A 13687-nucleotide genomic window follows, 5' to 3' on the forward strand; every position below is an offset into this window, starting at 1 on the left:
CAAAAGATGCACTCGCACTGCCGCAGGCCACTTTTTGCTGCGGCTTAGTAAAAGGGCCCCTCAATAAGCTAAGGATCCTGTTTACTAAGCTGCGCTATAGGTGCACTAGCATTTTTAACAGGCGCTAAAAATTAGCACGTGCTAACGCTAGAGACACCCATAGGAATACGTGCTTGTCTATAGCGTTTTGCAAGTGCTAATTTTAGCCCTAAAAATGCTAGTGCACCTTAGTAAACAGGACCCCAAGAGAACTGACAATCAAAGGGGAGAAAAGAATAAGTAAAAGCGAAAAGGTAAAAGAAAAATAATTAAAACACCATGGGGCTCATCGGGTTGTTTTCAATGTAATTATTATGTTGTTTTTTTGTTTCCCACCTTGAGCTGTGATAATTGTGGGAAGCTTGCCACTATAGAAATGATAAGTAATAGTAGTAGTCTTTGAGATTCCGGAGTCTTGCTACTCTTTGGGATTCTGGAATCTTGCTACTCTTTGGGATTCCGGAATCTTGCTTCTCTTTGTCCTTATCCCTTATCCGGCCTGTTTGTCTGTTCTGATTAGATTGTAAGCTCTGTCGAGCAGGGACTGTCTCTTCATGTTCAAGTGTACAGCACTGCGTACGTCTAGTAGTGCTATAGAAATGATAAGTAGTAGCAGTCTGAGATTCCGGAATCTTGCTACTCTTTAGGATTCTGCACAGAATCTTGCTACTCTTTGGGATTCTGGAATCTTGCTACTCTTTGGGATTCCGGAATCTTGCTACTCTTTGTCCTTATCCCTTATTTGTTCTGTTCGTCTGTCCTAATTAGAATGTAAGCCCTGTCGAGCAGGGACTGTCTCTTCATGTTCAAGAGTACAGCACTGCGTACGACTAGTAGTGCTATAGAAATGATAAGAAGTAGCAGTGTTTGAGATTCCGGAATCTTGCTACTCTTTGGGATTCTGGAATCTTGCTACTCTTTGGGATTCCGCACAGAATCTTGCTACTCTTTGGGATTCCGGAATCTTGCTACTCTTTGTCTTTATCCCTTATCCGGCCTGTTTGTCTGTTCTGATTAGATTGTAAGCTCTGTCGAGCAGGGACTGTCTCTTCATATTCAAGTGTATAGCACTGTGTACGTCTAGTAGCGCTATAGAAATGATAAGGTTTGTTTTTTTTAAATTTGAGTTTATTAACCACCTTTATGAAGAGATTCACCCAAGGCGGTGTACAGCAGGTACAGTTTAACATAAAACTTGCAATTTTGTTAACTTTATAACAATAGTAAAATAACCAAGAACAAACATAAATACAATAAATGAGGTAAACCTGAAAACAGTAAATTGAAACCTAATAATAGAACTACTGTGAAACAGTATCAAAAATATACACATTTAACAGCACTGGAATTCTAATACCAGAGACATAACACGATGTTAGCATAATACTAATGATAACATCTAATAAGCATGCATTAGAACATTCGACTAACATAGTTATGATGCTAAATAGTTTCTACAATACGGCTTACCATATAGCTGAGGGACCAAGAGCAGATGTATGATGGGAACAAGATGCTTGGTACAGAGTCAGTTGGGATACTTTGATGGTTAGTTAAACTGAAGGCAAGTTCGTTGTATAGCTAAGCAAGAGATAAGGAACTGATCTAAGCTACAGTGTGTGTAGCAAGCTAGTCCAGGTGCAGAATGATTGTATAATCAGTCACTCTATATAGTAAAGGATTGAGAGAACAGCCAGGCTTTCACCTGCCTCCTGAAATAGTCTCAAGTTATAAGTAGCCCCTCTGGAAGTAAATTCAACAATGTGGAGGCTGTTCCTGAGAAGGCTCGCTGGCGGGTATCACATCATACAATTTCTTTTGACGAGGGTACTGATAGTGATCTTGATTCTTGAGAGGACTTTAGAGGTCTTAAAAGTATGTAAAGGGATAACTTACTCTTTAAGTACTCTGGTCCATTTTGCCTAAGAACCTTGAAAAGCAAACATAGAGTTTTAAATTTAGCCCTGTAAGGTACTGGTAACCAGTGTAGCTTTTGCAGGAAGGGTGTGATGTGGTCATGCCACTTGCAGCCTTCAATCAGTCGTGCTGCAGCATTCTGAATTAGTTGGAGCTGATACAAACTCTTTTTGGTTTGGCCAGTGCACAGGGCATTACAGTAGTCTATTTTCACCTTATCAATTACATTGTTTTGAGTGTACCAAGATGGTGGCTGCTGCACTGGGGAGAATGAAAACCTGCTTGGGTGGAGTGGCTTCAGCCTTGTGATGTCATGCCGTCCCCTGTTAATCAAACCTTCTTGCTGGGCACTTCGGCCATGTTGGATAACAGCACAAAGCACACCTGCAATTGCCCTGCTTTTGCATGGAGAAACATCTTGTTTGTACCTGTCTCTTGAAAGCCCATAGAGATGATGGAGCCCGCCCAAGGAAGAAGTGAGTCTTGCACTTATGTCCCAGGACTTTTTGACAAATCATTGGCCACTGGTCCTAGGCCGTACAAACATGTAATGTAATACAGATGCAATTAACTGTAAAACGCATTTCAGTCTCGTTTGGGTAAATGGCATTGAATTGATCTGCCTGTTAGTAGTAATAGAAAGCCTTTTGCCTTTCCAATGGATCATCCAGACAGTTGATTCCCTTTCACCTTGGCAAGTGAAAGCAAAGGACATTTGTTTCCTATAATTATTAAATCAGGAACGTCCATAAAGCTTTTTCAGAAGTTGCCTTTATGTGCAGGTAATGAGGCATAAGTCAGTATTTATTCTGAAAGGGAAGTTATACAAAAAGGATCTGACACTTTCATATGGAGAAGGATATGAGCAGAGATAAGGTGTGAAACTCAACTCTATAGGAAATGAAACACAACTTATGTCTATGATCAGACATAGCCGTGCTGGTTCCTAAACTCATTGAGGCATTATTTCAAAACAAAGTCCTGTATCTGAACAAATAGTGTCTGGAGCAGCCCCTCCCCTTCAGTTCATAACTTCAACTACTTTAAGACCAAAGGCGAATTACTGTGGTAGGTGTATAAGAAAACACCAAATCTTTTTTAAACACATTCCCCTACTAGCCCACCTTAAGGAATCAGAGAAACAGACCCCAGCTAGGACAGCGGAGTTCCAACCAGGAAGTATAAGAAGCATTGAGTTAGGGAAAGCCAGGGAGGCTTTGCAGGTTTATATCCTGCAAGGTAGGACAAATTATTTTTATTTTATTTATTTATTACATTTGTACCCCACATTTTCCCACCTATTTGCAGGCTCAATGTGGCTTTCATAGCGCCGTGGGGTGAAAACCTCCTCCGGTCAATAAACAAATATAGAGCAATGTATTACAAATGAAATAGATATGTGCAGACACATTAGGAAACATAGAGAGGGAAGTTACGTTAAGTTCACTAAGTTCAAAACAAGCCTGGGTTTACTTGAGTCGCTGGATTCAGGTGCTGCCAGATACTGATCAGGGACCTTTTGGTCTGTTAGGGAGACAGACCTTCTTTGGCTATTTAACTCTGAGCCACTGTATGTTTGACTTGATCTGGCACTGGCAACCTGTAAAAGGAACTACAACCTTCAGGATCAGTGTACCATAAATTGAATAGAACTTATCTAAATATGCCAATGGTATCAATATGAACAATATACTTTTCTTACACAATTGCAGGAACCAAGTCTGATTTCCAGGAAACTATTTCTCAAAAATGTGATACATTAAAAAACATAGGGAGAAAAAGACCTCATAACGACCCGAACCCACATACCTTGCTGATTCAAATTAAAGCGCTCAATAAGTGTGGTTGGTCCATCTGTAATCGTGGGTCAAAAAACTCCCTCGGAAAATCAACGTTTAGCGGATCTAAAACAATTTTTAATTTTATTGCTAAATCAAGCAAAAAAAAAAGTTTTTAACTTAGCTTAGTTTGCAGTGCGCAGCTGATTTTCATACGGCTGAGGTCCCGACTGCTGTAAGCTAGAATATGAACGCACAGCATTAGAAATTTCTTGGCTGAGTCTCCAGAGGAAGCTGCTGCAAAACGGGTCCCCGTCGGGAAGTCGGAAGTATGAAAATCAGCTGTGCACTGCAACTAAGCTAAGTTAAAAACTTTTTTTGCTCGATTTAGTGGATGTGAATAGTACCGATTCATGCGCAACTCCTAATTACTGCCAATTAAAGGCTCCTTTTACAAAGCCATGCTAGCAATTAGCAGCGCGCCACATGTGACAAAGCCCATTCAATTCCTAGGGGCTTCGTCGCATTTGGCGCCCGGTAATCACTTCCACGGCTTTGTAAAAATGCCTGTTTACACTAATTATTGACTGTTAATGCCTAATTAGATCTGTGATCTGTGCCCACCGTTGGGTGATCCATACAGAATCCGCCGGTAAGAGAATTATACTTTTCATCCGAACTTCATTAAACTCCCTTGCAACGCTCGTCACAGTAACTGCGATATCTTTAATAGTGTTATTAAAGAGCCTCAGAATGAATGATAACCAAGACCTGGTTGTTTAAACTAAGTTACAGATTCATATGCTCCTGGTTGATAAGGAGGACTTTTGTGTTCCACGTAGTATTCTCCCTCTGTTCCACTCAAGCTGCTAAATAAATATCAACTCTCGCTTCTCAAGGCTGCTCATCGTTTTGGAATGATTCGATCTGAGACAGGAGCTGGTGAAATGTCGGTCGCTGTTCTGGTATCTGTACGTAAAGAAAAAGACAGCAGGGAAGGGTCAACCACTAATTCTTCGCTGACCAATAAAAAGAGGACTCCGCAAGGAGGGAGGGATTTGGGTTTAAGGTGTGGCTTATTCCATTTTTCCTTTCTGTTTACATAACTGTATAAGAACTTCCACATGCTGGCCGGGTCCATTTCCCCAACTTTAAGTACAAAGACATCCTAGCCAGCCACTTCTGGGAAGGTTTGCATGTTTTACTGTTAATTAGTCAGTTAGGCCTGTTTACTAAAGGGCATTTAGCTTAGCATGGGAAAAATGGGCTACCACAGAACACATTAAAGGGCCAGCTTCAATATATGGTGCCTGTCATGAAATGCTTAGCCGCCCGCCTGGGGTTACCCCACAGCCACTTAGAGCACAGCTCAGGCCCGCCTGCACCTGCTGCTTGTGCTCTACACTAGCACCCTCCTCCCACCGACTGGGTCACAACCGCCTCTGGGTGAGTCTCCTGCTTTCAAATTATCCCCAGTGATTTCTAGGGTACTGGGTCCACACTCCCAGTGGTCCCACAGTTCCCAGAAAACACTCACAGACCCAACACACAAACCACCAGGATTCTTTATCAGTCCAGACAGAGAGGCAATAAGCTAAATATTGTTTATTGTCTTTTAAAAATCGAACAGTGGAACAAAATAGTGCAAATAGCAAACAATAACAGGTAAATGAAATATGGATCAATTATAACACTAAACATTTGCTTACTTCCTAGAAAGTATCTGGGAAGATCAGAATATATAATTCACTGAGCCTTAGCAAAGAGATCTGTCTCTCTTTTTTCCTGGGCTAAGACTGAAGGCAAAATCAGTACACTCTAAAGGAAATAGCTCCTGGCCCAGTCAGAGCCCAGTCAACAAGATTTAAAAGTATACTGCTGCATGTTTCCTGCTTGTGTTAAAGAAAAAGATCATTCAGCTTTACAGCAAAGAAACATCACCTGCTGGCCAAATAGGAGAAATACACTTCAGGACATAATCAAAGCAGAAAAATATCCAATACATTTTACAGGCTTAAAACAACAAGAACAGGATGTAAGGTAGTTAGGGAAGGGAGGGAGACCTCGGATCGGGGTGGCAAGAAGGGGGAAAAGATTGTGGACTGCAGGGGCCCCCTGGAGCTGTGGGGTCCAGGGCTACTACCCTGCTTGCCCCCCCCCCCCCCCCAATGCTAGCCCTTGATTCATTTCTATTCACTTATATTATCCCACTTGTGTGTTAAGGTAATGGCTCATACTGATACTGTACAGTCTCACATCTTTGCAGTGTGAGGACACTGGAAAATGTGCCCATCTTAAATGGTGGCATTTATCAAAATGCGGATACAAAAGAAAATTAATCCAGCAGCTTTCTGCAATAAGGTGAAGGTTTTGCAATTTCGGTATGATTCACCATGCTGTTAGTAGACTGGAAGAGTAGCCTAATGGCTAGTGCAGGGGCTTGAGAACTAGGGGAACTGGAGTCAGTTCCTACTGCAGCTCCGTGTGACTCTGGGAAAATCACTTAACCCTCCATCGCCCCAGGTACAAAATAAGTACCTGTATATAATTACAGGGGCGTAGCTAGACAGCAGATTTTGGGTGGGCCTAGACAAGAAGTGGGTGGGCCCCAAGTGTTCTACCCCCTCCCCCACCAACTTAAAAATATATCTCAGCTGGCGGAAAAACACAGCAGGCATGCGCCGAAAACTGAGCATACGCAGGTGCCAGATAAGGAAGCTCAGACTACTGAAGTGGAGAGCAATGTTTTCAGCACCATCAGGAGGAGGTCTTCAAGTGGCAGAGCTTGGGATCCCCACCAGCTACCTCTAAACGAGTGCTGCTGTTAGGTGGGCCTGAGTCCGAAGTGGGTGGGCCCCGGCCCACCTGTGGCTACGCCACTGATATAATATGTAAACCGCTTTGATTGTAACCAAAGGAAAGTAGTATATCAAATTCCATTCCCTTTCCCTGTTGCAATGCATAAAGGCTGCTTTGGTGTTCCTTTATTTAGTGGGATTTATTCGTCACCTTTATGAAGAGATTCACCCAAGGCTGAGGAGCTCTTTATGACAGTTATTATACTTGCCTCATGCCAGCAGCTGTACATAATTTCATAGATCGTCTCAGACGAGAGATGTGGACGATAAAGCCGGAATCCTTGGGAAATCTTCTCAACGACCTGTGCGTTATCATACAGCTCATAGGGATGCTTCCCCAGACTGAAGACCTCCCACATCAGGATCCCTGTAGAGAGGTTCCCAGAGTGAAAAGACATCGTGAAACAATCTGAACTGCATATCACTTTGATAGAAACAAAGGCTGCACATTTCGGGTCAGATTCAATAAAGGAGGCTCAAATGCAGGCACTGAAAAAAAATCTACGTTAAGCGCTTGTGAGGGGGTTTATAGAACATTGCCCCTCACCCTTAAGAGAAGTCCCGCCGAGACAGGGGCGTAGCCAGACTTCGGCAGTAAGGGGGTCCAGAGGCTGAAGTGAGGGGGCACATTTTAGGCCTCCCGGCGCTGCTAACCCCTCCCCCCATTTAAAAAAAAGCCATTTTTAATCCCCCCCCCCGCCATTTTTGACCTCCCCGCCGCCACCGCCACCACCTTTGACCCACCCCAGCGCCAACCCTTTCGACCCCCTCTTCCTGCCGCTACCAACCCTCCCCCGCCGCCGGGTACCTTTGCTGGCGGGGGTCCCCAACCCCCACCAACCGAAGTCCTCTTGTCCGGTGCAGGACGTTGGACTCACAGAAACAGAAGCCTGCGCGGCCGTGTTGCTGATCTGCAAGGGCAGGCTTCTGCTTCTGTGAGTCTGACGTCCTTACAGAAACAGAAGCCTGCCCTTGCAGATCAGGAACGTGGCTGCGCCGGAGAAGAGGACTTCAGCTGGCGGGGGTTGGGGACCCCCGCCAGCAAAGGTACCCAACGGCGACGGGGGAGGTTTGGCGGCAGGAGGGGGTCAAAGGGCTTGGCGGCAGAGGGACCAGGGCCAAATTTACGGGGGCCCATACCCCCGTGGCCCCACGTAGCTACGCCCATGTGCCGAGAGCCTAATGGTTAATGCAGCAGGCCTTGACCCTGGCAACCTGGGTTCAATTCCTGCTGTAGCTCCTTGAGACCTTGGTGCATGTCCATTTTGGGTCTGAGACTTTACCGCCACCCATTGATTAGCGGTAAGATCTCATGCGTTAACCGGACAGTAATCATCAGTTCAAGTAAATTGCCGGTTAGCGCCAAGCAGTAGAATATAGAAATTACTTTCTGCCACGCATTTTGAACACATGTAAAAATTAGAATTACCGCCCAGGGCACGCAGTAGTTCTGATTTGATGGTCCCAGAAAACAGCAAGGCAAACGATCTGCGAAATCCAACGTGGAAAATGAGCAAGCAGATCAGTATATTATCCAAAATATTTTATTGAATATTAAATATGGTATCTTCAATAAAATATTTTGGATAATATACTGATCTGCTTGCTCATTTTCCACGTTCTAATTTGATGTACATTGTACGTGCATAGGCGCCTACGCACCTTAGTAAAAGGGCTGCTGAACCAGTGGCGTACCAAGGGGGGGCGGTGGGGGCGGTCCGCCCCGGGTGCACACCTCTGGGGGGTGCCGCGGCGCGCGCCTGTCGGCTGAGTCCGAGTTCGCTAACTTTGCTAACTTCGTTCGTTCGTTCGCTGCAGCTCCCTCTGCCCCGGAACAGGTTACTTCCTGTTCCGGGGCAGAGGGAGCTGCAGCGAACGAACGAACGAAGTTAGCGAAGTTAGCGAACTGAGACTCAGCTGACAGGTGCGCGCCGCGGCACCCCCCCCCAGAGGCGTGCACCTGGGGGGGTGTCATTTTGTAGGGGGGCCGCGCTGCACCCGGGGGGGGCGCATCGGCGAACCGCCCCGGGTGTCATGCAGGCTAGGAACGCCACTGCGCTGAACCCTCCATTGCCCCCAGTATGAAAAAAAACAAAGTTTAGATTGTGAGCCCTCTAGGGACAGAGAAAGTACCTGCATATAATCTACACTGCATACGTCTAGTAGCACTATAGAAATGGTTTTAGAAGTAGGAACTGCCCTCACTGCCTTCAAGCAGATTTGCTTTACAGTATCTCCATAGTTAATACTGATGAATTTTGTGTACTCTGCATATATTGGCTAATTTGCAAGTTTCAGCAGATCGGTTTGGGGTTTTTATGGACAACAGTTGAGAATCATTATTTAGCAGCACATTCAAACTGATTTACAGTGAAACCTCGTTTTTCGTCGATAATCCATCCGAAAACAATCGGCGAAATCCGAAACCGTCGAAAACCGAGGCAATTAACGAGGACGCCCACAATCGGGAGAAGGACGTCCATCTTCCGATACAAATTGGGAGATGGGACGTCCTTCTTTTTCAACGAAATCTGAGGCAACCGATGAAAACCGAGACAAATTTCTAGTCGCAAAAAATCAACGGAATCCGAAACCGACGGAAACCGACCTCAACGAAAACTGAGGTTTCACTGTACTTTCGAGAGCAACACTGCTTAGAGGGCAAAATCCAAATATCCTGTAAATGGGAACGCTATGTAAATCCTTTCAGTAACCTTAGAACAGCAACACCTTACCAAAGGCCCATACATCAGACTTGCTGCTGAAGTTTGAATAATGAAACACCTCCGGTGCGGACCACTTAACTGGGAATTTAGTTCCTACTGAACTGACATACTGGTCATCCAGCACATACCTGTAAGGGAAGGAACACCCATCAGAAGTAGAATAATCAACACCAATGAATGCTGATCCTGTCTGTTCCTAAAAGCAAAGTCCATAAGCCACCCACATTAGGCACGCTGAGGCCTTATTGTATAACAAGATGCACTCAGTAAATTCCAAACCAGCACTTGCTAAGAACATAATAAAAAATATATGTTTTCATTTTTGTTGTAGGGGGTGCCACACGGTGGGTGTTTCTGTGCTAATCAGCACGACTACATTATTTTATTTTATTACACTTGATATACCGCAAATCGCCAAATGGCAGCTAGGCAGCTAACAATAAAAGGTCAGAGGAGCAAGGGAGAAGAAAGAGATGAAGGAAAAAAGAAACAGGTAATTAGTGGTCCAAAAGTCTTGATTAAAGAACCAAGATTTGATAAATTTCTTGGAAGTAGGGTACAAAGATTCAGATTTGAGGTGGGGAGGCAGAGTGTTCCAAAGTGCTGGGCCCGCATATGCAAAGGCAATGGCTCGAGATAGAGGATCGTAAGGATCGGGGAGGGAAACGTGGGTTGAACTGTTTGGAGATGGAATCAGTGGCCGATTGTAGACGACTTTTATACACCAACAGAAGCAGTTTGTAAGTGATCCGGTAAGAGACTGGTAAGCAATGTTCTTGTTTTAAAACAGGAGTGATGGAGAGGCAAGATGGCGTCTTGAGCAGTCAGGCGTTTCTGAGCTCCTGACCCTCCACGACTCTGCCTGATGTACCGGAACTTTTTCCCGTGTTACCCATGCTCAGTTTCATTAAAATGAGCGTGCACAGCGCTGAAAGCAGGACAAGGCGCCAGGAATGTGAGACCAGCGCAGGACAAATGCTTTAGCTGCCGGGGTTGGGGACCCCCGCCGGCCAAGGTAACTTCCAGTGGCAGCAGCGGCGGGGAGGCAGAGGCAGCAGTGGCAACGGGGGGGGGGGGGGAGCAGCGGCGGTGGGGAGGCAGAAGCGATGGAGGGGGGGAAGATGTGGCGGCGGGAGGGTGGCAGCAGGGAGGTGGGACAAAATGTGGCCCCCCACATTAGGCTCTGGTCCCCCCTACCGTCGAGGTCTGGCTACACCCCTGGATCAAACTTACATGCATTATATCAGAGTTTGATGACTGCAGTGGCGTAGCGAAGGCGGCTGCCACCCGGGGCAGTTCACCGCTGCACACCCCCCCCCCCCCGGGGTGCAGCATGACACCCCCCCCATCGACGCATCAACCCCCCCCCCAAGTGCATTCTTGCCTGCCGTGTGCAAGCCGCTGGGGGGGGTGTCGGTTCTGCTGATTCCCTGCTCCCTCTGCCCCGGAACAGGCAGTAATCTATTCCGGGGCAGAGGGAGCAGGGAACCAGCGGAGCTGACACCCACCCCCCCCCCAGCGGCGTGCACCCGGGGCGGACCGCCCCCACCGCCCCATCCTTGCTATGCCACTGGATGATTGTAAACTGTGTAAGCTGTAGGCAAATAAGGGAAGCCAATGGTAGATCAGAGAATAGTTCATTACCGTGTGCTAAATGGTTACTGCAGGATTAGCGCATTATCCCTTGCCTCTTACAAAATAGATCTCGGTAAGGGATCAGGGGCTAATTCTTTTTCATGGCCGAATGCTAATAAGAAAAATAGAAAATCAGCCATTTTCCGGATGTGGTAAAAATGGCCTTCGCCCATGGAAAAAACCCATGTACGGGTGCGCTAAGGCCACTTTTTACCACAGCTTAGTAAAAGGACCCCTTAGTTTGGTAAAATTTTAGGCCCTAAATATTTTAGCGCAGGCTAACCGTGCAGACGTCCAAAAACAAAGGGCCCTTTGATAGTAATGAGATTGATTTATAATCTTTTTCCCTCCTAGTGATTTGCATATTTCTGTATAAGTGTTATACCTAAATGTAAGATACTTGAAATTTCAGAAATACAATTTTTTTTTAATGAATCCTGTAAGTTACACGAGTATCTCCAGAATCTCGGCTCACGCATTTACCCCAGATATACGGCTGGCAGAAGCGCTGGCACCTAACCAACTACTTTACCTGTTCCCATTTCCCTTCGCAGTTCATGCCCTTGTTTGTAAAACTCACCTCCCTTTGAAACCAAACACTACACTGCAGCGAAGGGCGACTAAAATGATAGCGGGGATGGGATGACTTCCTTATGAAGAAAGACTAAGGAGGCTAGGGCTTTTCAGCTTGGAGAAGAGATGGCTGAGGGGAGACATGATAGAGGTATATAAAATAATGAGTGGAGTGGAACAGGTGGATGTGAAGCGTCTGTTCACGCTTTCCAAAAACACTAGGACTAGGGGGCATGCGATGAAACTACAGTGCAGTAAATTTAAAACAAATCAGAGAAACCTTTTCTTCACCTAACGCATAATTAAACTCTGGAATTTGTTGCCGGAGAACGTGGTGAAGGTGGTTAGCTTAGCAGAGTTTAAAAAGGGGTTGGACGGTTTCCTAAAGGACAAGTCCATAAACCACTACTAAATGGACTTGGGAAAAATCCACAATTCCAGGAATAACATGTATAGAATGTTTGTACGTTTGGGAAGGTCGCCAGGTGCCCTTGGCCTGGATTGGCCGCTGTCGTGGACAGGATGCTGGGCTCGATGGACCCTTGGTCTTTTCCTAGTGTGGCATTACTTATGTACTTATGTATTGTAATGATTTCAACTTACCTAGCCATCCCAAAGTCAGACACTTTTACTGTGCTGTCGCTGTCAACCAAACAGTTCCTGGCAGCCTGTGGAAGAAAGAAAATTGAGGAAATTAACTATAGCAGCGTTTCCCAAAATGTGCTCTGCGGCACCCCAGTGCACCACCATGACAAACTTACAGGGGTGCTGTGGGGCAGATGGGAGATCACACACCAATCACCGGAACAAGTTGAAGAGGTGCTGCCACGGGCACCCATTTCCCACGATTGGTGCGGTATCGTTCACCTTCCACTCTCCAAACCCCACCTGCCTACTCGCTCGCTGCAGGCTGCCGGCCGCAATGTAAGAGCTGCCTTCAGCCTGCTCCCGAAATCTTCTTTGTACAGCTTCCCGCCTACGCGGGAACACGAAGTGGCTGTATAAAGAAGGCTTCCGGGGCAGGCTGATGGCGGCCTGGAAGTTTGGAGGCTTGCTCCCACCACGGGGCTCTGGCTGCTCACGACTCAGCTCTCAGGGAGGGAGGCCAGGGCTGCGGGACATCATGTTACCTCCCTCCTGTGCTTAGCTCCGGACTCTTCTTCATCATCCTCTCTCCCCAACTAAGCCAATTTTGATTTTGCCACACGTATGCGGAAACGAATGGGAAGCCAGTGAAGTGACTCTCCTCAAGTCACTTCACTGGCTTCCCATTCGTTACATAAGTACATAAGTATTGCCATACTGGGAAAGACCAAAGGTCCATCGAGCCCAGCATCCTGTTTCCAACAGTGGCCAATCCAGGTCACAAATGCCCGGCAAGATCCCCAAAATGTACAAAACATTTTATACTGCTTATCCCAGAAATAGTGGATTTTCCCCAAGTCCATTTAATAACGGTCTATGGACTTTTCCTTTAGGAAGTCGTCCAAACCTTTTTTTAACTCCGCTAAGCTAACCGCATACAGTTCAAACTCCCCTTATTGACCTATAACCAGTGCTTTTTTTGTAGAAAAAAAGGTGCCAGTACTCATTATGGGCGGGGTCACCACATATGGCTCCACCCCTATGATAGCCACACCCACATTAACCACACCCCCTATACCAGCCATGGCGCATATAAACAAATATCATTGAAAATATTATAGTACTATAGGAGAAAAAAATAACGTGATTTTTTTCATGATAAATAATCTCTGTAAGCTCTTACAGCTCAAGTATACCCAGTGCAAAATAAGACAGCCAATGTAAATTCTCAAATTGGACATATTACAAACACTAAAATGAAAATAAAATGATTTTTTTCTACCTTGGTTGTCTGGTGACTGTTTTTCTTTCCATATTGGTCCCAGTCTGTGATTCTGCTTTCCTTTGTTTTTGCTTAACTCTTCTGTGCCATTTGTCATTTTTGTCTCCTTTTTCTTTGCTTTCTTCAATATTTTTCTGCCTCTCTCTCTCTGTCCAGATTTAATTCATTCTTACTATCCATTCTTTAATTTCCTTCATCTACCTGTGGCTTTTCATCTTTTCCTCACCCTTGTTCTCCCCCTGCCCCTTCCTCTTATTCTCCAGTCTTTCTCTATTCCCCTTTTCCATCCAGCAG

At 45.6% G+C, this 13687-nt stretch overlaps 1 protein-coding gene across 1 annotated transcript in view; it reads right to left on the reverse strand.

The window, feature by feature from the left end:
- Window positions 1-4628: 4628 nt before the first annotated feature.
- Window positions 4629-13687, reverse strand: part of BMX (BMX non-receptor tyrosine kinase) — a 67523-nt gene continuing 58464 nt past the window's right edge. The window contains exons 17-20 of the mRNA XM_030202315.1: window positions 12130-12194; window positions 9328-9446; window positions 6802-6959; window positions 4629-4703 (exon numbers count right to left, since the gene is read on the reverse strand). Of these exons, the coding sequence (XP_030058175.1) occupies window positions 4629-4703; window positions 6802-6959; window positions 9328-9446; window positions 12130-12194 (417 nt within the window). The remainder of the gene's footprint in view (window positions 4704-6801; window positions 6960-9327; window positions 9447-12129; window positions 12195-13687) is intronic.

This window comes from Microcaecilia unicolor, chromosome 4 (assembly GCF_901765095.1).
Source record: "Microcaecilia unicolor chromosome 4, aMicUni1.1, whole genome shotgun sequence".
Taxonomy (NCBI): domain Eukaryota; kingdom Metazoa; phylum Chordata; class Amphibia; order Gymnophiona; family Siphonopidae; genus Microcaecilia; species Microcaecilia unicolor.